Source organism: Thermobia domestica, chromosome 3, assembly GCF_964235325.1.
Source record: "Thermobia domestica chromosome 3, izTheDome1.hap1.1, whole genome shotgun sequence".
NCBI classification, from domain to species: Eukaryota; Metazoa; Arthropoda; class Insecta; order Zygentoma; family Lepismatidae; genus Thermobia; species Thermobia domestica.
This window is the reverse complement of record NC_137456.1, coordinates 157,349,601-157,376,916: the sequence shown is the minus strand read 5'-3', so window position 1 is coordinate 157,376,916 and position 27,316 is coordinate 157,349,601. Positions and strand designations below refer to the sequence as shown.

The 27,316-nt window shown below is 35.5% G+C and overlaps 1 protein-coding gene across 1 annotated transcript in view; it reads left to right on the top strand.

The window, feature by feature from the left end:
- Window positions 1-1,958: 1,958 nt before the first annotated feature.
- The window catches only part of LOC145680828 (arylsulfatase B-like), a 44,389-nt gene continuing 19,031 nt past the window's right edge, over window positions 1,959-27,316 (top strand). The window contains exons 1-4 of the mRNA XM_081751923.1: window positions 1,959-2,217; window positions 15,837-15,974; window positions 18,239-18,398; window positions 25,916-26,142. Of these exons, the coding sequence (XP_081608049.1) occupies window positions 15,858-15,974; window positions 18,239-18,398; window positions 25,916-26,142 (504 nt within the window). The 5' untranslated portion in view covers window positions 1,959-2,217; window positions 15,837-15,857. The remainder of the gene's footprint in view (window positions 2,218-15,836; window positions 15,975-18,238; window positions 18,399-25,915; window positions 26,143-27,316) is intronic.

Genomic DNA, 27,316 nt, shown 5'->3' with positions numbered 1-27,316 from the left:
TGGAGATAAATGAACAAAACAAAAAGTGAAACAGGAAAATGGTATGCGGCACATCGAATGACGTCGCGGTGATCTCCAGGGTCAGCCTTCATGGGGGCCCATGGCCCAACTTCGAAATTTTAAATATAAATATGTGTCGTGTGATACCTCGTTCGATATATCTTGAAACACTAAACAACGTTGTGACGAAAGATTGTTCATATAGGTCACCGTTTTCAAAATGGCCGCCAATACATGCTGCCTGTATGAGATAAAACGTCCAGTACCACTAATATGAAAAAGGTTGAAGATAAATGAACAGAATAAAAAGGACTTGACATGCAAGAAGACATAGAAGAAAAATAATCGAACTAGTATCGTGCAGACGACGGTTGAACAAAACCAACATTTGTACACATTGTTCTAAAAACTGATTGTTCGACAATTTTGTTTCGCATTTCAGTTGATTCATTTTGGCATCAAATCATTGCCTGCAGTAAAAATGGAGGGTGCCATTTAACACGAATTTTACCTGTTTTTTCTCATTACTGCAGGGGCGGATTAAGGTTTCTGGCGCTCCTAGGCACTCTGATATAAGGCGCCCCCTGCCCAACATACACTCACACACTTCTCATAACCAGCACAACTCATGTTTAAAATATATACATACCAGTATACAAAAACTCCGTTCATCACATTACATAAAACGAACATTTATGACGCTTTGAATCTTACAGTGGTTATGGGCTGCATCTTTACATGTCATAATTTGGAAGGTAGCACTATCTTTTTATCTTTAAACATCAACAGTTATTGGAAATAGTACGATATTTGTTACAGAATAAAACTCTTCTTCCTGACTTTATCGTCTGCAAATAAACTAACAGCGAGTTCGCTTTCAATACAGATTTTTGTAAGAGCTGAAAGTTCTTTGTTGTGCAACTCAACACACATTTGAGTTTCTCAATAAAATTATACTTGTTTAATAGGAAAATGACTGTTGTAGCATGTTAATTTTACACTTCATCTATACTCTTATAAAAACAATCTAGTTCTTTTTTTTCTGAAAATATAAATGGAAGTATTTTACAACTACTCGCCGTCTTTTCGGGTACAGAATAATACTCTTCCAATACTACATAGACGTAGTGGCTTGTAGATTCGATCCTTCTCAAAGTTTGGATCCCTCCCAACAAACATTTCTGCGTGCTCGCCTGTCATACAAAAAAATGAAATCTTTTAAGTTTTACTTCCACGGTTATGTCGGCGAGCTTAAAGGAGACGGTGATGGTGAGAAATGACTGAAATTGTGGAATGAAGAAAGTGGGAGGAAACGGGAGAAGCCCGAGAAAACCAGCAAACGGTATTGATCCACCACAAAGTTCACTTTTAGCGCGAGTTTGGGATCATATCAAAGAACCCATGCACCAGAGGTGAAGCTCTACCCCTCGACTGCCATATTATTACAATTTGATATTCGAAAATTCAAATTCGATATTTTTGACCCACCATAATAGGCATCCCCAGGGCCGTACCATGGAAAATCAGCGCCCGGGCAGAGAGTATACGACGGCGCCCCCATACATATATTCCAAACAATTCTATCTTTTTTCCTTTTTTCTCCCGAATTTTTCGCCCTCTTACTGCGGCGCCCGGGGCCGTCGCCCCGCTCGCCCTCCCCCAAGGCACGGCCCTGGGCATCCCTGGTTTTTATAGACGAAGTAGCTTCCATTCTTGGAACGCTGAATCGGTTCCTGAATACTGCTTCCCGCTGTCGCTTACTATGTTTGCTATAAGTATGGAAAGTCTTACTTCTATCAGTAGACAAACGGACAGACGGGCATAGCCGTTCAATAAGACTATTCATACTTATTGATAGTAGTAGTGACTAATGGTGCTGTGAATAGACACATTTTTCTTTTAGTAATAAAAACTATTTAGGATTTATAAACACTGGCTGTATCTTAAACGAGATCACTAACTTCCTTTCTGAGTGTTCGAGCTTCTACTATGGAACGCCGAGGAACAGCTCAGTTTGTTTCTTTAACTCAAGTGGTTATTGTTAGTTGATAAGGAAGGAGATGAATTTGATAAGCAGCAAGTTAATCTGTGTCACAATTAATCTAATTTACCCGTAATGTGTACATCACCTCAATTGAAAATAGTGAAGAGTAAGGATTATTTCTAGTCTATTGTTGTTTATGGAGCTTTACTTTCTATCAGAATAATATTTACAGGGTAAGTAAACAGTATTACTAAGAAAGAAAAAGTTAACTTATTAGTTAATATGATACCATTACCAAACAACAAATTGTAGGGCTCTACGGTGCTATTTCGAGATCTAAATCAAATGGGGTTTTCAGTTTATTTAACTGTTATCTGGGACATGGAGAAGATAATACCCCAGCCTTAAAAAGAATAAGTGTTACTAGTGTTTTGGACATTAGTTTGTTCCAGCCTGTAGACTTTATTTTAGACAACGTTTCGTTACGTTTTAACATTAGAACGAGACCAGAGATTTATTTAAAGTTAATTTGATGAAAATAACTCTTTAGATTTCGAAATACAGTGAGACCTCGATAACTCGAAGCTGCCGGGAATACATAAAAATTATCTAGTTTTATGAGTAATCAAGGTTGGGGCTATCAAGGTGGCCACACCAAAACTTTGAGGTACCTAGGTTTCTCGTTCTTCATTAAAAGTGACTGTATAACCTACATAACTTGAAGTTTTATTCATTCAACCCTTATAATTCGAAGTTGCAAAAGTTCCAAGGAATAAGAAGAGTTATTGACTTAGAAACAGCTGGAGGGGGCTTTCATGTCTGTCTAGACATGAATAAAACACAATTACAGTACACATTACCAACAATGACAATTACGTAAAAGCATAAAGTTAATAACTCCGAGATATTGAGGTCCTATCAGGAGAAATTCGACTTATAGAGGTAAACTTCGACTTGTAGCTGTTCGCCAGTTCGCTCCAAGTGAACATTGTGATGGATAAACATCGCGTGCGTGGATTTTGTCGGGGTTCTCCCGTTTCCTCCCACTACCTTCATTCCACCATTTCATTCATTTCTCATCACCACTGTCTCCTTTAGCCTTGCCTATATAACAGTGGGACTTAAAACACAAAGATTTCATTTCATTTTCATTTTTGTAGAGGTTCACAGATTAGAAAGTTCGAGTTACCGAAGTTTTAAATATGATTATGAAACCCATAAAATTTGTTTTATCGGCGTTGGAATTTAAAAATATTCGACTTACAGAGACTATTTTAACATTGAGTGTTATGGAGAGTTCAAGGGAATATTTAAAAAATTCGAGATATCGTGGTCAAACTGTGTCACATATTTTATTACTGGGTACGGATGGGAAATGCACCACATCCAAGGTTGTGTCACAACGAAAATATGTCTCACGTTACGGATTAATGTTGGGAAAATATAAAAATTGAAGAGAGCGTAGTTTAATTCCCACTGGTTATCTATATCATATTTGAAATTAATATAGAACAATTTGATTAATATTCGAATCATTTTTCACCCATGTATATTTCTCGTATCAAAGATGTTGTTTCCAACAATAGATGAAACATTATTACAACTCACAGTATAGACAGAACAGTATGCTTCGTCGGGTCGGCTAATCCATGGAGTACACAGGTGTAAACGACCTGTATTCTGGAAAAGAAGCTTACTTTTTATGAGAAATACGAGTCGTATGAGTCAAAAATGACCAGATCTTATGGTTCCGATCTCCAATTAATCTTATATACCAGGTATACATTAATTGCAAATTTGTAGCGAACCGATCGACCTTTATTGATTTTATAGAATTTTTTAGTGCATCAATTGTTTTAGGATTTAGGTTTCTGGAGTTTCAGCATGTATGGCCATTTAGCCCGTCACGCATGAGAGATGACGTCTCTCAGCCAGCACGCTATCCGGGGAAAGGGAAGGAAGAAATGATTGGGCAAGGATGTTATAAATAGAGGATCTGCCCATATGTATCTTCATGCTATTAAATCGATGAAGCTAAAAAAAAAAAAAAAAGCATCGCCACGTCTGATTGGTTACTCTCGTATCTGCCATCCTCTGATTGGCTACTTTCGTTTCCGCCATGATTGTTGGCTCAAAACTTTGCGATCTTATTGGGCGAAGCGGGCAGAGTAGGGGTGGTGAAACTGTGATGTATGGCTTCAAGATTTTGTTGTAGGGCAGATCCTCTATTTTATAAGATCCTTGGGATTGGAGAAGGAAGGAAGCGGGTGAACGAACACAATATGCAAATCGTTGAATTTGGCATACAGCGAAAAACATAATAGCTTTGAAAAATTGTGTTCTCAGAATAAAACGAAAATATATTCGTCCTATTTCTAATGCTTAAAATTCTATTTTCTATTTTTTACAATGAGAATTCGCGCACCAAATGCTTTTCCAATGTTAAGTCTATGGGCATGCTGTTTTTTGGTGATTATTCCCCAATGGTATGTCTGATTCAGACATATGACCCCTTAGACAGCGCAAATCACCACGTCAAATTTGATGAACAACGGTTCAAGCATATCTTAGATCCAGTTTTTCGGCGATTATTCCTCAATAGTATGTCCGATCGGAACTTGCTACCCCTTGGGACATTCAGCCCGCGCTCTCTAATCACCATGTCAACTTTGGTGAAGAACGGTACAGGCATATTGGAGAAGTATCCGGATTAACAAATGCCTAATAAGAGTAAAGAGGAGTTTCACTACAATAAATGTGAATGTTCATTTGTACGGTTTGTTTGGTATACTTCAAGGTAATTTCATCGAAGAGACTATAGTCTGGAAGAGACCTAGGCTATATAGAACTTTTCGTTCCGTATCCTAAGGGGAAGGAGGAGTTTTCAAAGGGAAGAGATGGTTTAATATTTATAGCCTATATAAAATAGAGTATCTCAGGACTTCTTCATGTTAGGAAAATGAAACTCAGTAGTAAAACTCATTTCTAAAAACAAATTGACATACACAAATGAGTAACAATTAAAAAAAAAAACTGTGGGGTGAAGACACCACTACACAGAGGAAAAATCCGTTCTCCGGACAGCGGTATATTGTACAAATATATTTTTCTACGGTATCCTCTTGTTTACTATAGAAATCAGTACGGAGCATACGTTATCCGTATACTACACAGCCACTGTCCTTAGATGTTACATCATGCCGTTGCAGGATGTCTGACATCTAACAGTTTTTCGTATATCACATGCATATACTTATGCTACCTTGGTCAGCTATATGTTATATACGTCCATTTGTATGTGAGATCCTGACCGCCTACATTGTTTCATACAGAAAGTACGTATAGATGGAACACTTATACAGAAAGTATTATAAAACATACATTTTCAGTTATACGTCTGCTGTATGTTAAGTCCAAAAACTACAGGAATTACGTATATAACCTATCTTTTTAAGTACGCCACCTACATTTTTTTTCTCAGTGTAGAAGTAGAAAGAATGAGATATAAAAGTAGTCGAAATCGACCGATATTAGTGTCGAATCCATAGTTTTCGGTGTCACTGAAATGAATAGTGACCACCCGATGTGGTTTAAGTCCCAGTTCAGGCAGCATTGGAATGGGATGAGGTGAGGTGGGGTAAAAAAAAATAAGACGTCTAAAATGGCCTCGATTAGTATCGAATCCAAAGTTTTCTGGATCGCTAAGCTGATTGGTGACAGTCGTAATGACATTTAAGCCCACATTTAGTCAAGAACGTGATTGTCATCCGGCACAGGCCTTGAGAGGGACAACCCTGAAGACCTGTCCTATTTATTCTACTCAGTTCTTTATTTTCAAATATTGTGTATAATAAATTGTTCTTGTGTGAAGCTGACTACTTTATAAAAAGACTTAATAACGAAACTTGTAATATTTCCTTGTAATCCCACTATTGACCTAAGCAACGTGTCCTGTAAACCTTTTCATAACTTGAATTTTACGTAAATCCATTGTGTAAATAGCATTCTTGTAATTTACAAAATGTATTTTTCAAGCGAAGCATCATGAGGCAGTATTTAGTCGGCATTTAAAGGTTATGCAGAAAAATATGTACTTACATTATATAGTAAACTCCCGAGTATCGGCCTAATGTGGCGGTGGGGCAGAACAGATAACAAAAAACCGGATTGGCCGGAGTTCTATGAACTCATTTATTTCCCTCATCAATACCAGCAGACAAAGTTTTTATGCCAAAACTCGCTGTTATAATACAGTACATATTTTCTCACAATTTCTTATTTGCGTCTGTGCTGGTAGTTTATAAATATTTATGTACTGCACTGCACGTTTCAAGAATTTATTAGAGAAAAAGTACTGTAGGAGGATCGTAGCAGAGGCCTGCTTCCAATGCCTTGGCAATGTTGCCAATGCAACGCCTTGCCTTCCTAATTTAAATACGATAAAAGAAAACCAGGCCGGATATCACGGAGGCCAGATAGTCGCGAACCGGATACTCGGGAGTCTACTGTATAATCATTGTTTACTTGTAGTGTATATGAGACATGAAAGTGATAAATAATTATGTACGCGCTAGTAGTTGAAATTTTCGAGATTTATTACGTAACTGCAAATTGACATGTCACGTATAATGTAAATCGGGGGATTAGTATGTTCAAGTAATATTTGAATCTTTTTTGTTGTTTTGTTTTGTTTTGTAAAATGGCACATGTCAGAGAAACCAAGTTCTGAGAAAAATGAGTAAAACTATAGCACACACTATAGTTTCTCTGAAAAAACGTCTATTTATTCATAATGTACCAAGTGTAGGCAACAGCTTGACAGCTGTATAGGCCCCTATCTCACAAAATGTGTATCTACGCGTAGCAAACACACTATATTCGTTAATTTCGTGTCTCACAAAACTTGACATATGTTGTTTTAAAAAATCATTTATTAAACTGTTCCTAATGAGACGATTTACTACTTTAATTCTTTCGATATACATATACGTCCCACAGAAAACTTCTAATATGTACGAATTATTGTTGAGAACGCATACTGACTGTCAGTGTAGTTTTCATTTTATAAAATGTAAATTTATGAAATGAGTCGAGACTAGACAAGAAAATTTTTCCGATAATCGAGTCGAGATAATTTTTCGAAATTTGAGACGAGAAGAAAATTTGACAAAAAATTATGAGACGAGGTTGGCTAAGTTCAGGAAGAAAGCTTTCACGAAAGTATGTCTTAAACTGATGATAACTCCAAACTTTAAAAGGTCCTGAACATGACTCAAAAGCGGGAACAGAAAGGAACGACAGAAATATCTCAACATCCAGTTCTGGCAGTAATTGACCCTTGAGACTTTACTTTTTATTTATTTATTTACTAGCAGCGTTCACCCCGCTTCGCTGCGGTCACCCCGGAACGCAATAAACTTTGTTACTTAGATAATTTTTACTTTTTCGCTTTCAAGTGATATGATAAAAACCATAGAAGATTGCAGTAAATGTTAACATTATATCGCCTGTCATTTATGTTAACCCGCCCCGCTTCGCTGCGGTCACCCCCGAACGCAATAAACTTTGTTACTTAGATAATTTTTACTTTTTCGCTTTCAAGTGATATGATAAAAACCATTATAACGCCTGTCATTTATGTTAACCCGCCGAGTGACACGGTCATGCGGGTTGCATATAAATACGTTTATTTTTATACCTATGATGAACTAACAAAGGATTTGTACGTAATGGACACCTGAATGGTCAATTATCTCAAGACACTGGTAATTGAAAATTAAAGTGATATGATAAAAACCATCTAGGGCCCAAATCCTAATAACCCCCCAAAAATAAAAGAAATTGGTTCACCCGTATTACCGTGATGAGCGGACAAAGGATTTGTACGTTCTCTTTTATATATATAGATTTATTTTTTAATCAAGAAAATATGCCAGTTTCCGTTCAGCGCGTACCTTATTTTAGCAACGACTCGATTGGAACATTAACATGCATTGAGCGATATGTTATTTGTCAATGTAATAATAATAATAATGATAAAAATAATAATGTGTAGACCAGAACCAAAAATTCTGTAGATCTACAGCTAAATGTATGAACCTTGCAACGCTGAGACTATTGACCATTATCAGTTACACAGATAATATATATATATATATATATATATATATATATATATATATATATATATATATATATATATATATATATATATATATATATATATATATATATATATTTGACCTGTTTTGTTCTTGTAGCAGCAAATTTTCACTCGTGAAGCAACCTTCATTAATGTTGGTAGGAAACAGATACCTATGGCATTTATGAATGTGAAGAAGGAATGAGAACACAATGATCCATAGCAGCGACGATGCCGTGAATAACAGCACCGCTCCAACACCGAATTCGATAACCAGTTCAAAATGAACTGGCACCTTTGAACAATTCCGTATCGGCGCAGAAGCGAATAACCTAGCCCCAGCTAAGGAACTGGTAGTCACATCACTATTCACGTTAAAGTGACGTTCAAAAGAGTTAATTCGTTCATGAACGACCCATCACTAAGTGCAACATTCTGAAAATCCGTATAATGCATACGTGCAGTATCTAAATGAAATGAAATTAAATTTTAGTTTATCTGATGTTTTTGCCTTTTAGGCTAAAGGAGACGAGTGATTGATGAAAGTAGATTATTGTGAAATTGAATTTTGTTACCATTGCCAAATGGCATTTAAACTGCATAGTAGGAGCTAGCGTTTGAAGTATAAGAAAGTACGGTATTTCAGGAGCATAGTTGTATGAGGCATATGAATGGCGTAAAAACAACAACTTGGCGTCTTGACGGCATAGCAACAGCAGAATTAGACATGTCGTCTGAACGACATGGAAACAGCATGGTACGAGGTGGCGTCTAAATGCCACTGTATAGGGGAAGTCAGTTGAATATGAGCATAGTTAATGAAAATACTAGTATATCTCAAAAACGATGTATTACAGAAGGTAAAAAGTCTCACCGAAAGAAAGACTGATCTTTCGTCTACAAACGCGAAAAAGTACAAGGTTATACATACTTTTCTTCGTGAATAATTAACACGTTAGTATGGTAGGTGCATAGTGCTCATATTTTCCGTAGTAGGGTCATATAAGCACTTCATAGGGCAAATATGAGCAGCATTTCTTTTTTTAATATATTCACATAAAATACAAAGCAGATGCAAATAGTGTAAAAAAGAAGAAATAAAACGTAAATGATTACAATAACGAGCAAAAGATAGTTGCACATTCATGTAAAAACACAGTCCATTTCAAGAGCAGATGCACATGAATAACAAGCACAATGCTGTTCGACAGACTTAAATTCTCTCATTTATTTTATTCAACTGCTGCATGTTGGAGGAGCAGGTTTATACACGTCTGTGAAGTTGTCCCGCCCACCTAACGATTTTTTCTTTTTCTTATCTACATCGTTAGTTTATCGTTAGTTTTGCTAAAATTATCGTTAGTTTCGAAAAAATAAAATTTTTATTCAACAAATAAATGGGTAGGCCAACTTCACGGTTCCCCACCCACAAACGAATTTCAAAAGTTTTTCATATCACATCGTTAGTTTATCGTTAGTTTACGTTAGTTTTGCTAAAACTATCGTTAGTTTCGCAAAAATAACGATTTTATTCTAGAAATAAAGTTTCCCGCCAACTGTGAATAAGCGCGCCCGTACTGAATTCTCATCAAATTCCAACTCATATCGTTAGTTCATTGTTAGTTTCCGTTAGTTTTGCTAAAACTATCGTTAGTTTCGCAAAAATAACGATTTTATTCGAGAAATAAGGTTTCCCGCCAAATGTAATGTTAGCCCGCTCATAAAGAATTATCATAAATTTCCATCTCACATCGTTAGTTCATCGTTAGTTTACGTTAGTTTTGCTAAAACTATCGTTAGTTTCGCAGAAATTATTATTTTATTCGAGAAATAAATGGGCAGGCCAACTTCACGGTTCCCGCCCTCAAATGAATTTCAAAAGTTTTTCATATCGCGTCGTTAGTTTACGTTAGTTTTGCTAAAACTATCGTTAGTTTCGCAAAAATAACGATTTTATTCTACAAATAAAGTTTCCCGTCAACTGTGAATTAGCTCGCCCATATTGAATTCTCATAAAATTCCAACTCATTTCATTAGTTTATTATTAGTTTTGCTAAAACTATCGTTAGTTTCGCAAAAATAACGATTTTATTCTAGAAATAAAGTTTCCCGAAAACTGTGAATAAGCGCGCCCATGCTGAATTCTCATAAAATTCCAACTCATATCGTTAGTTTATCGTTAGTTTACGTTAGTTTTGCTAAAACTATCCCGCCCATAAAGAATTATCATACATTTCCATCTCACATCGTTAGTTTATCGTTAGTTTACGTTAGTTTTGCTGAAACTATCGCTAGTTTCGAAAAAATAACGATTTTATTCTAGAAATAAAGTTTCCCGCCAAATGTAAAGTTAGCCCGATCATAAAGAATTATAAATTTCCATCTTACATCGATAGTTCATCGTTAGTTTACGTTAGTTTTGCTAAAACTATCGTTAATTACGCAAAATAACGATTTTATTCGAGAAATAAATGGGAAGGCCAACTTCACGGTTCCCCGCCCACAAACAAATTTCAATTTTTTTTTCATATCACATCGTTGGTTTATCGTTAGTTTACGTTAGTTTTGCTAAAACTATCGTTAGTTTTGCAAAATAACGATTTTGTTCTAGAAATAAAGTTTCCCGCCAAATGTGAATAAGCGCGCCCATGCTGAATTCTCATAAAATTCCAACTCATATCGTTAGTTTGTCGTTAGTTTACGTTAGTTTTGCTAAAACTATCCCGCCCATAAAGAATTATCATAAATTTCCATCTCACATCGTTAGTTTATCGTTAGTTTACGTTAGTTTTGCTAAAACTATCGCTAGTTTGGAAAAAATAACGATTTTATTCTAGAAATAAAGTTTCCCGCCAACTGTAAATAAGCGCACCCGTACTGAATTCTCATCAAATTCCAACTCATATCGTTAGTTCATTGTTAGTTTCCGTTAGTTTTGCTAAAACTATCGTTAGTTTCGCAAAAATAACGATTTTATTCGAGAAATAAGGTTTCCCGCCAAATGTAATGTTAGCCCGCTCATAAAGAATTATCATAAATTTCCATCTCACATCGTTAGTTCATCGTTAGTTTACGTTAGTTTTGCTAAAACTATCGTTAGTTTAGCAGAAATTATTATTTTATTCGAGAAATAAATGGGCAGGCCAACTTCACGGTTCCCGCCCACAAACGAATTTCAAAAGTTTTTCATATCACGTCGTTAGTTTACGTTAGTTTTGCTAAAACTATCGTTAGTTTCGCAAAAATAACGATTTTATTCTACAAATAAAGTTTCCCGTCAACTGTGAATTAGCTCGCCCATATTGAATTCTCATAAAATTCCAACTCATTTCATTAGTTTATTATTAGTTTTGCTAAAACTATCGTTAGTTTCGCAAAAATAACGATTTTATTCTAGAAATAAAGTTTCCCGAAAACTGTGAATAAGCGCGCCCATGCTGAATTCTCATAAACTTCCAACTCATATCGTTAGTTTATCGTTAGTTTACGTTAGTTTTGCTAAAACTATCCCGCCCATAAAGAATTATCATACATTTCCATCTCACATCGTTAGTTTATCGTTAGTTTACGTTAGTTTTGCTGAAACTATCGCTAGTTTCGAAAAAATAACGATTTTATTCTAGAAATAAAGTTTCCCGCCAAATGTAAAGTTAGCCCGATCATAAAGAATTATAAATTTCCATCTTACATCGATAGTTCATCGTTATTTTACGTTAGTTTTGCTAAAACTATCGTTAATTACGCAAAATAACGATTTTATTCGAGAAATAAATGGGAAGGCCAACTTCACGGTTCCCCGCCCACAAACAAATTTCAAATTTTTTTCGTATCACATCGTTGGTTTATCGTTAGTTTACGTTAGTTTTGCTAAAACTATCGTTAGTTTCGCAAAATAACGATTTTGTTCTAGAAATAAAGTTTCCCGCCAAATGTGAATAAGCGCGCCCATGCTGAATTCTCATAAAATTCCAACTCATATCGTTAGTTTGTCGTTAGTTTACGTTAGTTTTGCTAAAACTATCCCGCCCATAAAGAATTATCATAAATTTCCATCTCACATCGTTAGTTTATCGTTAGTTTACGTTAGTTTTGCTAAAACTATCGCTAGTTTCGAAAAAATAACGATTTTATTCGAGAAATAAGGTTTCCCGCCAAATGCAAAGTTAGCCCGCCCATAAAGAATTATCATAAAATTCCATCTCACATCGTTACTTTATCGTTAGTTTACGTTAGTTTTGCTAAAACTATCGCTAGTTTCGAACAAATAACGATTTTATTCAAGAAATAAAGTTTCCCGCCAACTGTGAATTAGCCCGCCCATTTTCTCTTAAACTTGCAACTCATATCGTTAGTTTATCGTTAGTATAGGTTAGTTTTGCTAAAATTAAGGTTTGTTCTACAAAAATTCCGATTTCATACGTAAAATAAAGATTTCCGCCAAATGTAAACCTTAACAGCACAATTACATAGCAGGCATATGCCTATCGTGTTCCGTCAGGTACACTGGAATGTGTCCAGTATGTCCTTAAGGAAAGTAAAACTAACGTAAAGTAACGATAAACTAAGGATGCGAAATGGAAATTTATGATAATTCTTTATGGGCGGGAAACTTTACATTTGGCGGGAAATCTTATTTCTCGAATAAAGTCGTAATTTTTGCAAAACAAAACGTTAATTTTAGCAAAACTAACGTAAACTAACGATAAACTAACAAAATGAGTTGGAATTTTATGAGAATTCAATATGGGCGGGCTAATTCAAAGTTGGCGGGAAACTTTATTTCTAGAATAAAATCGTTATTTTTGCGAAACTAACGATAATTTTAGCAAAACTGACGTAAACTAACGATATGAGTTAGAAATTTATGAGAATTCAATATGGGCGGGCTAATTCACAGTTGGCGGGAAACTATTTCTAGAATAAAATCGTTATTTTTTGCGAAACTAAAGATAAGTTTTAGCAAAACTAACGTAAAATAACGATAAACTGACGATGTGAGTTGGAATTTTATGAGAATTCAATATGGGCGAGCTAATTTTCAGTTGGCGGGAAATTTTATTTCTAGAATAAAGTCGTTATTTTTGCGAAGCTAACGATAGTTTTAGCAAAACTAACGTAAACTAGCGATAAACTAACGATATGAGTTGGAATTTTATGAGAATTCAATATGCGGGCTAATTCACAGTAGGTGGGAAACTTTATTTCTAGAACAAAATCGTTATTTTTGCGAAACTAGCAATAGTTTTAGCAAAACTAACGGAAACTAACGATAAACTAACGATATGAGTTGGAATTTTATGAGAATTCAATATGAACGCGCTTATTCACAGTTATCGGGAAACTTTATTTCTAGAATAAAGTCGTTATTTTTGCGAAACTAACGATAGTTTTAGCAAAACTATCGGAAACTAACGATAAACTAACGATATGAGTTGGAGTTTTACGAGAATTCAATGTGGGCGGGCTAATTCACAGTTGGCGGGAAACTTTATTTCTAGAATAAAATCGTTATTTTTGCGAAACTAACGATAGTTTTAGCAAAACTAACGTAAACTAACGATAAACTAACGATGTGATATGAAAAACTTTTGAAATTCGTTTGTGGGTGGGGAACAATGAAGTTGGCCCGCCCATTTATTTGTTGAATAAAAATTTTATTTTTCCGAAACTAACGATAATTTTAGCAAAACTAACGTAAACTAACGATAAACTAACGATATAGATAACAAAAAGAATATTTCGTTAGGTGGGCATGACAACTTTATAGACGTGGTTTATACGGCGCTATTTGTCAGGCTAATGTCACACTATGCAACAGCTTTCTTTGTATGCATATGTGGGAGACCTCTAACAACATGCTGCCGGACTTTCATGCATATTTATTAACTATGCAATTCCTTATGCTACTTTATCTCGTGCTTGAGGTGAACAAAACGTGTGCGTGGGTTTTTCTCAGGGTTCTCCCGTTTCCACCTTTCCCTTCATTTATCACTATCATCGTGTCCTACATGGTATAACGTGGAACGTAAAACTTAAATATTTCGTTTCATTTTTACTTTATCTTGTTCTTAAGTTTTGCACACTAATGTAATAACATGCAAATAATTATATCTAAACATTAGTATTCTCTAAAATAAAAATTAGTATTCTCTAAAAAAAAGAAAAGAAAAGAAAAGAAAAGAAAAAAGAAAAATCTTACATTAGTCAATGACGTGTTTGTTTTTTCATCTTTTCCTTCTACACCATTCTCCCAGTTGGCTGAGATCGGGTTTTCGGATCACTGTCTTCCACCTGTTTCGTGTAGACTTCGATGGTTTGGACATCTAAGAAAAAGACCTTCTGAATACGTAGCTCACCGAGTAGATGCTATAGAACTGAATGGGAAACTAGCTAAAGGGGAGGTGGGGAGATTGTGAAGAACGATATGGTGAAATGTGGTGTCACAGCAAATATGACACAAGATATGAACAGATGGAGGACAGTGATCCAAAAAGCCGCCCCAGTTAACTGGGAAAAAGGCTTAGAATAAGAAGCCTCTATGTTTTAAATGAATTATTAATATACGAGGTGTGATCAAAAAGTACTGTGAACCATTTTATTAAGAACAAAATAATAAACTTACATGGAATTTATCTTAATCTACTTCAAAGCACTATCCTTGGCTAGCAATGCTCTATCTCAACGTTGAATCCATTACTGGAATCATTTCTGGAAGGCATCTTTTCGAAGGGTGTTCAGAAGCTCTATCATGGCCCTCTCAATGTCAGAAATGGTGTCAAAACCTTTTCTTTTAATCACGCTTTTAATTTTTGAGAAGAGTCAGAAATTGTATGCCACTAAATCTGGTGAATAAGGCGGATATGATCAGACAGGTATGCTTTTTCTGGCCAAAAACTTGCGGATGAAAAGCAAGGTGTGAAGAAGGAAGCATTTGTCCATTTAATAGACTGTTAAAATACTTTTCACAGACCCATATGAGATGTATAATCCTTCGGAAAGCTCTCGAATTTGTCTGTTTGAACAAGTCATTTGCGCTACTTTTTGCATGTTTTCAACTGTTTTTGACTTCTAAGGACGTCTCGATCGTTGCTCGTTTTCAACGCAGTCCTTGCCGCTGTTGAAACGCTCATACCACTTGTAAACAGTCTTCAATACCACCGCTTCATCGACATACACTGATTTTGACATTTCATGAGCTCCTTTGGCACTTTTTTGTAACTTAGAACAATACTTAATGTTGGTGCGCAACAGACACTCTTAACACGTCCTCATCCTTGTGCCTCTGAAAGCCAAACAACATGTCCCAACTCGTTCAAAATCGAGACTGTCTGTACCAAAGATTTAGACTACCAGCCTTATTAGTTGAAATAAATACATCGATAGATGGCATTGTGCAACTACATTCACCGTACTTTTTGAACACACTTTGTATTCATTTTAAATTATTCATTTTTTTAAAAAAAAATGATGGCTTCTCTATTGTCATATTTATATTTTATACAAATCATTGATGCCACAAAACAGTGTATACTCGATGAAAATGTTAGGACTACAGTACTGCTTGTATGCAGCACATTATTATTATTATTATTATTATTATTATTATTATTATTATTATTATTATTATTATTATTATTATTATTATTATTATTATTGTGTACAAGTCACCAGTCATGATTAGAATTAACTGTGAATTACTTCTATTTGCAGGCAAGAACAACTTTTCACAAGATGCACACTGTCAATAGCAAACTATTGTGGCTTACATTTAGTATTTCTATTGTTTCGGTACGCTTACAAGAAGGCAATGTTTTACCAAACATCATTATAATTGTAGCGGATGATCTGGTAAGTTATGTGTGCAGATACGGTACACTGGATAGTAAACGATGTTTACCCCATCATTTCATTCTCTGTTTCAGGTTCTTGTAATTATTGATTTTTATTTACCTATGATCAGTACGTATATTTAAAAACTTTAAAAAATAATAAATAAATAAAAACAAAACACTGAAATTCGAACCTGGATACGAAATATGCAAGTAGCAGCGTCATGTGTACACTACGTGAAAATCTTTGGTTTTAATCCGTTCGCTTTTAGGGAAGTTACTGTATCCAATATATACAAGAAAGGGATTCTACTCTTATAGAAGAGCTGGATATTGTGAGACCTCCGCAATAGGTATATTAAATATCCCACACAAGCTTATTACAAACCAGAAATTATAAGGGGGTCGCTGGCGAGAGGATGTGATAAAATGGGGGTCGTGATAGAAATTAGGTTGAGAGCCACTGCTTAAAGGTAAGTACATTACATATTTTCTCCAGCAAAAGAAGCTTGTATTTTAATTTTTACCAAAACTTCCGTAATATGAAAACTTTTATTACCTAAGAGGCGTGCAACTATGTAGTGCCTTCTTATTTTGCTACAAATGTATACCTGAAACGTATACGACAAAGGTATAGGAAACCACCACTTCAGTATTAATATAAGCCAGCCAAGGCAAAACTAAAAGAAGAAAAGAGAATCTTACTATTAGCAGTTAGGCGAATAGTGGTTTAGTGATTTGCATTAGTCAATAGGGGTTTACTGTTAGTCTGACTTTGTATATTTAATTAGATGTTTATTTGGAATTTAAAAAAATATTTTGCAATAGTGATTGGATTGTTGGTAAGTGACCTTGAGGTTCTGGATTTAATTAAATAATTAGAACATATTAATCGAGCAGAGGCTCTGATTTGAGAAACTACGTATTAATGGCAAAGGTGGTCCATGACATGGTTAGTAATACGTACAAAGAAGTTGTACTTGGAGTATATGACGAAAAAAGATAATAATGTTTAGAAGTTACTGTTCTATTGACATATTACAGATAAGTTAACATAAAATCTTTCCTGCTGTTCATTTAAGCATTCCAAGTACATGTCAAGTTTAGTATAGATTGATGTGAGGCGAAATTAGCTTGAGTTTGCCAGACAACTGAAGTTACACAAATACTCACCAAATATTATCTTGCTAAGATACGAAGATTTTAAATCTTCAATAGTACAGTTACGGTATGGATGTTTGTCGGATTCAATACAATTCGTTTAAATGGTAATAATTGAAAGTAATAACCACAAGGTAATGTATCAATAAAAAATATTATGTACTTGCGTCACTTACAAAGTGTTTGCTAATATCTCGGAAAACGTCTAGAAACGAAAATTATAAAGTATGTATAGTTATACAATACTTAATAGAGCATTTGAGAAGAACTTTTAAGAAATGTAGAGAAGTACGAGAATATAGATATTGTTTAGGAAGTTTCAACTCATGATTATTATCTGAAACACTTATATCAAGGTGTGATGTATAACTATCATTCCAAAATTCCAGTTCTTTAATAAAATTATAACGCTATAATATATTTTGAACATTTGGTTTTAATGTTTACAAAGACATATATTCCGTGGCGTATTTAGGGGGGTGGCTTCCGGGCTTAAGCCCCCCCCGAAATTTTACTTAGTATAGTAAAGTAAATGAGATATCTTGCAGAATTTTCACATTTCCAGGCAAAGCCCCCCGGAAAGTTAGCAAAGCCCCTCCCGAAACAAAATCGTAAATACGCCACTGCATATATTATATAAAAAGAAAGATTTCAAGTACCATTTCACTAATTGTAAAGTAAGTTCTTCCAACTTCACCAACAATTGTCACAGTATCAGTTAATATTAAACGACAAGTTAATGGCAATGTATTATTTTTAGAAAATTTAGGTTTTACTTTGATATTCGTAGAATTATTCTAAAGAATTCGCTATTGTCATGTACATAGTATTGATGCAGTTGAATCAGCTATTGGAAAAAGGAAATAGTTGCCAAACTGAAACTCAAGCTTAACCTAATCTTTTTTTCTTTTCTTTCTTCACTGGAAATCTCCATATTTTTAGCAGAATTCAGAAACTTAATCCCAATTATGCAAATGAGATTCGAATGTGTCATGCAAGCAGAGAGAGGAAAGAGATTCATGTCAAAATTCGTATTTCAAACTAATATTAATTTTCTTTTTCCAAGTTCTGATTTAATTATATTCCATGTATCATGTTCATCGTACCATTTTATCTTGCAAGGGATGGAATGATGTTAGTTTTCATGGTTCACCACAAATCCCAACTCCAAATATTGATGCATTGGCATATGGAGGTCTCATTCTCAACAACTATTATGTTACTCCGATATGTACTCCTTCTCGAAGTGCACTAATGACTGGAAAGCACCCTATTCACAATGGTAAGCTACTATTTATTAAGTCTATCACTTCACACTTTCTTAACGGAATAGTAAAGATGGAAAAGTAGATAAATTCAATTAAAATATATTTAATAATTAATCTTGTCATAAGAAAATTACCAATAATTTCTTGTTTTCAGGGCTACTATATGTAAAGTGCTGTAATACTTTGGACTACTGTGTGTAGTGATAAAGTATTGAAGAGTTTTGGACTACTGTGAGAAATAATAACATACTGTAAATAATTTTGTTTATTTATGTGAATAATTTCATTCTTCTATTTTTAAAAGAAGATCCTCTCTACGAACACCGATAAGGCGTATTTCTAGGTTTCTGGACACTTTGCATGTCTTAATTTTAGTTTTTAAAGTCATTGAATGTTCAGCTTCACTATTTCGAGTTAGATTTTTGTGTTATTCTTATATTATAAGTACCTATTTGCTTGCCTATTATCCATGATATTAGTGTCTTTGATCCATGATTATCCTTTGATCGGTATCAGCTATGCTTCAGCAGACGAAATAATGCCCAAATGTCAACGGCATGGATGTCCCATCAACTCATTTCTGATCACAACTCATATAGGAATGAAACAGTAAATCCTCTTACGGAGAGATACTTCCTATTCGGAATTGTGATTGTGAACGAAAGCTTGATTCATCATTTTCATTTAGAGTAGAAGGCAGTGCAGAGAGGTGGAAATGAGGGGGGACGCAAAGGGACGGTGTCCCCTTAGTAAAAGTTTAAGAGAGAAGTAAAAATTTATTAGAATCACACAAAGATGTGAACGCAGGAAGAGATTCTCGTTTCATTCATTGTTTCGTTCTGTCTTAAAATATAAGAACGCCGGTTCTGAACAAAGTAGTTACGATCACAAAACGATTCCCGGTAGGAGCTCATGCGGTTCTAGTTTGAACTCGTATACGAAACTGACTCGCAAGTGTGTGTTCTTTGTGATTCTCTTTCACATCAACACACTCACTGCCTCCTGATTCACTGGGCTTCCCAGCTTGTTTTCTGAATATGTACAGAGTTTGTGACGTTGCACTCGTGACTTTGATCCATCTATTAGTTGGTTACAGATGGAGATTTCTTACCAGACAAAATCGGATATTTCAATCGCTCTAACCCAATACTTTGTAAAATTTTCATAAAAATATCAGTAATTCCTACTTAGAAAAAGAGATAGATCAAGCGTATTATATTTTATTTTGAGACTAAATACTAAGTTAATGCACTATACTCATAATAATGATTTGCTAGAATCAATGAAAGGCGATTTTCTTTCTATATTTTCATTAATTCTTTTTTGTTTTGTTTTGTTTTGTTGCAATCATATAACTTATTGCTAGTAAACATTTTCTGATTAATATTCAAAAAAGAAGGGTAGAATGAGGCTAGAAATATTTTTAAAAAAAAACACTCAATTAATTAAGAACTTCAGTATTAAACAGATATAACAGTTATACCCGACAGGGTTTCTCCTCATATTCCTAAAGATTATATTCACTCAGGTAGCTATTTATCAGCAAATTTCGAAAAGGACTTTCTTAAATGTAAGACATAAAGTATTATCAAATCTGAAGAAATAAGCCATCTAGAATATAGTGAGTGCTATGAAATCTAATAGCATGGATTTTCAATTTGTTATTTTCGTTTAAGAAATATGATATGAAAATTCCTTAACGTCATAGTATTATTATGACATATTTCTCAATTTAAATTTACTTATTTTTACTTCCAAGATTTTGACTCAATGTACACTACGGGTTAATGTCGTGCTTAATTAAAAGTTCAAATTATTTGCAACATTTTATTTTATTTTATTTTTAATTTTCATACTAACTAACTTGCGGTTACACAATATTTTTTATACCTAAATCTAAATATGAGTACGGCCATTATCTTAATAATAAACACGTTCATATTCAGCGTCATCACTATTTATTTTCAAAAAATTAAATTGAAACAATGTAGTTCAAATTTGTAATTATATCGTCACAATATATTACCGTAGAAATACACAAACATTATTACTCAAATATAAATATAGCAACGGCCCTTGTCCTATCTTGAAATAAAGAAGTTTTTAAGTTGCAATTAAATAGCCGCAATAGTTGTAAAAAGTAACATCATTTTTTAGATTTTGCCAGGGGAAAAGGCGTAAGATTTTTCATGGAAAATGAAGTAAAATCTTTAAACCACGGTTATGCTGACTAGGCTAAAGGAGACGGTGATGATGAGAAATGAATGAAATGGGAGAATGAAGAAAGTGGGAGAAAATGAGAGAACCCCGAGAAAACCCACTCACACGGTGTTTGTCCACCACGAAGCTCACTTGGCGCGAGATGGGATCGAACCAAGGATTCCATGCACCAGAGGTGAACGCTCTACCACAGAGCCACCGCAACAGCGCAGACATAAAAGTTTCAAGTTTTTGGTTAGTATAATATATATTAGTATAGAATTTATTAAGAATCATGTGTTTCCTAAATTCAGTGGGAACAATTGCCCTCTCCTGCCCTCTTGAAATGACACCAGTGGTTTCAAATACACAAATTACGTGCACGCTAGTACCATCTATTAGCGTCAAGCCACAAACTCAGACATCATCCTTTATATGCACAAAATTCAGTAGTGAAAGATACAACGATAGTAAATACAAAATTAAAATTTACTTGTAATAAGAGTATTGACATAAGCGTAGACTTCAAGTGTATTTGGAGAATATAGTTAAAGAAACTGTTGAGATCCCCCCACTTTCAAATTTCGATTCGAAACTGAAGCCAATCGATTGTTTTTCGTTTGTGCAATACTTTAAAAAGTATATCGTTTCAGATAGTCTTTACAAAATTACCGATTGGTAACTCAATATTCTCATAACATTGTTTCGGTTACTCCCTATACAATTTTGTGAGTACATTAGGACAATTCTCTTAAAACTACTTCAACCGTTGCGCACACCATCTTAAAGTAGTGCAGCAAAATATTTTTTTCTTGTTGAATTTATCGCCAGCTGAATTAATCCGAATACTGGACCTAATTCAGTATTGCTACTTGGAAAAAAAAAAAAAAATAGAGGATTCGATTTCCAAGATAGAAACAAAAAATAATTTTCTGTTATTGCACCTCTTATATATATATATATATATATATATATATATATATATATATGTGTGTGTGTGTGTGTGTGTGTGTGTGTGTGTTTGTGTGTGTAGGAATAAATCCACTGACTAATTCACTCATCAATAAATCTCAGAAACTACAACGCAAAAATCCTTGGATTTTGTGGAAATATTCCCTTATTCCCTTTACGTCCTTAGCTGGAAATACGGTGAGGTTTTGCCAGTGCCGTGCCATGGAAAGTTAGCACCCGGCGCGAGAGTATACGACGGCACCTCCGTGGATATGAACAAGGTCGACAGATCAGCCGCGAAGCGTCACTATAGCTGGCACGAAGCGTAAGAAAATTTCCAAAAATAAACAATGCTTTTCCTTGATTTTGATAACTTTTTGTTACTTTTTCCTTCCATTTTATATTTATATCTTATCTTTTTTCCTCCCGAATTTTGCGCCCCTTTATTTAGGCGTCCGGGACCGTCGCCCCGCTCGCCCCCCTCACGGCACGGTACAGGGTTTTGGGGATAATATATCCTAAGGTAGGATGGAGAGCTTAAATAGTTTTTATTTTATTAATTTGTGTTTGCCAGATCTTCCAGAAATTTTGTATATGTCTTGCTCACTAGGCTGTAAATAACACGAGGTTAGGGGAATGTCATATCCTTAGGATGAATGGGAGTTTAAATAGTCGTCCTTGGTGTTTTTCTGTTAGTCATTTGCATTCAACATGGAAGACGAAGAAGGATAGAACGTTGGGAGAGGAAGAGGTGAAAAATAATTTCCACGGCAACACGCAGGGTTGTACCCTAGTATAAAAATATTATAACGTTCTACGTGCTTGTGTTTAAAAACACCCAACATGTGCTTCTACCATAACAGCACAAGATGTGCTAGGCATGTGCCATTTAGGTGTCCCAGCTAGTTTTTAGGTACCCGACACTTGGCACATATGATATTCATGTGCTAAGTATGTACTTTAGCTACCTACAGTTTTAGGTACTTGTTTTCACCTAATTGATATTTGCAACTATGTACCACAAGTATAGCATTTATATACCTGGCTCAGTTTCGCACTCTAACAGTCATTTGTTTTTATGTTCGCACTTGGGACATATATCTGTCATGTTCTAGGTACGTCCTTTAGGTACATACTGTTTCAGATACCCTAACAGCACAAGATGCGCTAGGTATTCGCCATTTAGGTGTTCTAAATTCATCTTCCACATTTGATGCATTTGTTGCTTCTTTTTCTAAGCAATTGTGTACTAGAAGCAATAAACGCATCAACTTCATTAGATGGCAACTGTTGCCGATCATTTGAAAGTGAATATGGAAGAACCATGAAATAAAGTAAATAGACACTCGTCAATTTGTTATAAAAGTACATGGCAAGCAGATTGTATCTGATCCCAAAATGTTATAGTCAAATATATGCAGTTAAAGGAGCACTCTGATTAGCCCAATGCAAGAGACCTCAATAATTTATCCCTCTACAAGCGACGTTCTCTTTATTGCCTCTGAGGCCAAGTCGGAAGAGCACGCGGCTAGTAACCCAAAGTTTGATGGTTCGTGCTCACCCTAAGGTAGCCCTACATTGTTTTTACTTGTTTAAAGTGTTGTTCAGACTCACCTTAATGTAAACACATTACGCATATAGGCGATTTAACATATTTTGGGGGAGTAATATTGTGGTTTATTCACGCTTACGGCATGCAGAACATACCTAGGACATACTAGGCACTTTTCCCAGGTACAGGTCAAGCATATGCCTAGGGGCGAACCTAGACTGTGACTATCACTTGTCATGGCCATCCATGTGATTTCTTTGTCAGAAGTATATAAGGCACATACTGGACATATTCCCATGTAACTGAGTGAACATGATAGGCATATGCTTACTATGTAATTGTGCTGTTAGGGTATTTATAAAGAACAACCACGTACACCTTACTATGGAATACTACAGCCATAGAGACAACAACAGGGCCTATGGAGACAACAGCGATACCACCAGTCACATGGTGACGAGGGAACAGCAGTGCCACCACCTCACCTGGAGCGCCTATATAACCGAGGGCATTTCAACGACAGTTGCCAGTCTCGACTGGTCAACCCTCGTCTAGCTTGCTCTGGAGCTCTGGGAGATACCTAACCGAAAGCTCTTGTTAGCATCGGAACTCTATGCTTTCTTTCTTCGCGCATAGCTTGTTTCGGACCTCTGTTGGGATTCCTAACCTCAATCTCTTGGCTTACTTCGGGGCTCTGAACTCTTAACCCCCTCTCTGCTTGTTTCGGAGTATTTTGGATTCCTAATCACTCCACCTAGCTTTCTTCGGAGCATTGGGGATTCCTAATCCACTCCACCTAGTTTGCTTCGAAGCATTAGGGATTCCTAATCCACTCCACCTAGCTTGCTTCGGAGCATTGGGCATTCCTAATCCATTCCACCTAGTTTGCTTCGGAGCATTGGGGATTCCTAATCCACTCCACCTAGTTTGCTTCGGAGCATTGGGGTTTCCTAATCCACTCCACCTAGTTTGCTTCGGAGCTCTGTGGACATCCTGGCCTAGGCTGCTCGGGCCTTAGATCACCTCTTTCTACCTTATTTTAGAGAATTTACATAATTGTAGTATTTCTGTAAAATACTGTTTATACAGAAATTTTATAATAAAAACCGGTAGTGGGAAACGGTTCCGGACAGTAATTTGCTCTATCTATGATTTACCTACTCCTGCACAAGCAGAGCTTTGCAATATACTAATGATAAACACGAAATTTACTTTTATCAGAGAGTGTTGCTCCCCCCGCCTCATGTTAAATCCAAAAGATGTTACTATGTAGTGCTAGTAGTAGTAGTAGACCTTGGCCTGTTGAAAACAAGCCATGTTTTCACCTTGTGACTTTGGTAAAACTGCTGTTATTTGGATCTTTAGAGGGGGGCTTTCTCACTGAGTTTTGGAGACATTAGGAATGGCCAAAATTTTTCGGAATCCGAATTCCGGAAAATTTATTTTCTGGAATCGGAGATTCCACTTCGGATCACATTAAAGAGGAGAAAGAAATTCAGTGTATGCACACAACAAGCAAAACAACTATCTTTTTCTTCCGTTCCTTGAATATTTGGTGAACATCAATGCAAAGAAACATTTTCATGTTATATCTAGTATATAGGTCAATTTTTTATTTAAAAAAATGAATACAAAATTTTTCGAGAATCGAGACGATAATTATTATATTTCGTCTCGTCTCGAATTTGACAATGCACTTCTCGTCTCGCCTCTTGTCTTGTTCTCAAGACAGGGCCAGAAATTTCTCGTCTCATGGATAACACTAAACAAGCACGATTCTCTGCTTTCTCTTTCGCTTTTCTCACTTGTGTTGAGGGGCATGGTGGCTGAGTGGCAGAGCTCTTCCTCTGGTGCGTTTGGTCCCTGGTTCGATCATAGGCCAAGTAAGTTTGAGGTGAACATTTCTTCCCCGTTTCCTCCCACATTCTCATTCCACCAATACTTCAGTAATCATTCACTTGCTTTAATTATTCTTTCCCTTAGTCTAAAGGGTATAATTGTGGGGCGTTAAACTAAAAGACTTCATTTCTCACTTCTGTTTCTCTCTTGTGTGCATCTATGTGTGTTAAGACGTTCCAATTAAAGATACCACCAGTGGCGTATTTAAGGGGGGGGCTTTCGGGCTTAAGCCCCCCTCCGAAATTGTATTTACTATGCTAAAGTAAATGATATATCTTGCAGAATTTTTAATTTTCAGGACTAAAGTTAGCGAAGCTCTTCCCGAAACAAAATCGTAAATAGACCACTGGAAGCCACAGAAATGGAAACCTTCTACTTTGCTTGTAAAGGATTGTCAAAATTTAATTATGAGGGGTCACTGTCAAAAACTTGCCGTATAGAGTGTAAGAGATACCGCTGTGTCGAAACACTATCTTAAATCTTTTAACGCAGGCTGTGTTCTAAACCACTGTATTGCTTTTCAGTATGGAAAGATGAATAAACATGAAATTATCTTTGAAATAGTCAAGAGACGATACCTTCATTAAGGAACATCACACCGAGAATCGAAGACATGAATATTTGAACTCGAATAGTGGATATCATTAATAAACTATAAAATACTCCAGTAATATTGTAAAGCTCATATTTCAGCTGCTACCAGCTCACTTTGGGTCTGAGAAGCGAGAAGCAGACAAGCATGATCTGGACAAAAGTCTTGACTCAAGTGACCCGTTGACCTCTGCCACCACCAGTGTATATTAGAAACCATAGACTCCGCAGAGTGGAACTTCTTGATTTTACTAGATTTCTAACTACAGCCAGTTTTAGTGTAATGTAATACGTTTTATTTATTATGAGTAATTGGAGCAATGTTCTTTTATCTTGAAGGAATGCAGCATAGTACGATATATGGAGCTGAACCACGAGGTTTGCCACTATCAGAAAAGTTGCTACCTGAATATTTAAGAGAGCTGGGCTACGTCACGAGAATAGTGGGCAAGTGGCATCTAGGAAACTGGAAAAAGGAATATACTCCTCTTTATCGTGGGTTCGACTCCCATTTAGGATTCTGGACTGGGCATCAGGACTATTATGATCACACTGCAGTCGAGAATGTAAGTGACTAAAAATTGAAACTTCATCATTTGATAATAATCCAAGGGAAAGTGCAAGATATGTCATAAGAAACTATGTTTAGAAAAATAATTGTCAATGTTTTAAGACTAATGCTTCTCTACCGTGCCAAGATAGTTTCAGTTTATTTCAGTGGAACTTGTTCTACGCATTACGTAAGTACTCAAATGTAAGGGCTGTCTGATTGGAGAATTATAATACCGGTATTTGTCATTCTCTTTCTCGTTTCTTTGTAGTTTGAAATATAAAGCAAAAACTAAAAAATAACTTTGAAAGGACATGGTAAATACTGAATTTGATTTCCATTAAACCAATCAAACAAATAATATATGAATTTTCTTTAATTTGAAACATTTGCAACATCAAATTCTGATTTAAAAAAGTTAAATAAAAATAATAAATAAATAAGACTACCTAAATCCAAGGTGATTTCAATTTTCAACGTCCAATTTATTTAGCAAGCGAAATAAATTGAACTGGAGAAGGTAATGATTATGAGCCACTTATGTCTCAAACAAGAAAACATCCACAGATTATTATACGAAAGAGTGCTTGTTAGAGCGAAAAGAAACGCGAGAGATGTTTTTAGTTAATGTTTCAAGTAAGAACATAATACGATTATTATCACAGCGATGGATATCACCACGAATTTTTCAGGGACAGGGTCAAAGGTACGATTCCAAGGAAGGTACCAAAACCGATTTCATGGGGAGATACTGGGACACAATTACAGTCGTTAATATATACACAGTGATGCTATTCTAATTTTTTAACGACCGGTTCTCTCTCTCTATCGATATATATATATATATATATATATATATATATATATATATATATATGTGTGTGTGTGTGTGTGTGTATGTGTATGTGTGTGTGTGTGTGTGTGTAGGATGTTTGAAAACAACACCGACAACGTTTGGGAGGTGATTCCTGACACCAAGATAAGGCAAAATGTGTAGACCAACCTGGGTACATAAATGCTTCCTTTCGGAGTTATAGGCTGCCGAAAATGTGAAAGAAATGAACTTTAAAGGTCCATAGCTCCAATATTATGGAACCTACCGTAGTCGGGTCAAGACTTCTCTTAGGAACTAGTATGTGCTCTATCCAAATATCCAAGTTTGACATCCCTGTGATACTTCCACAACAAGT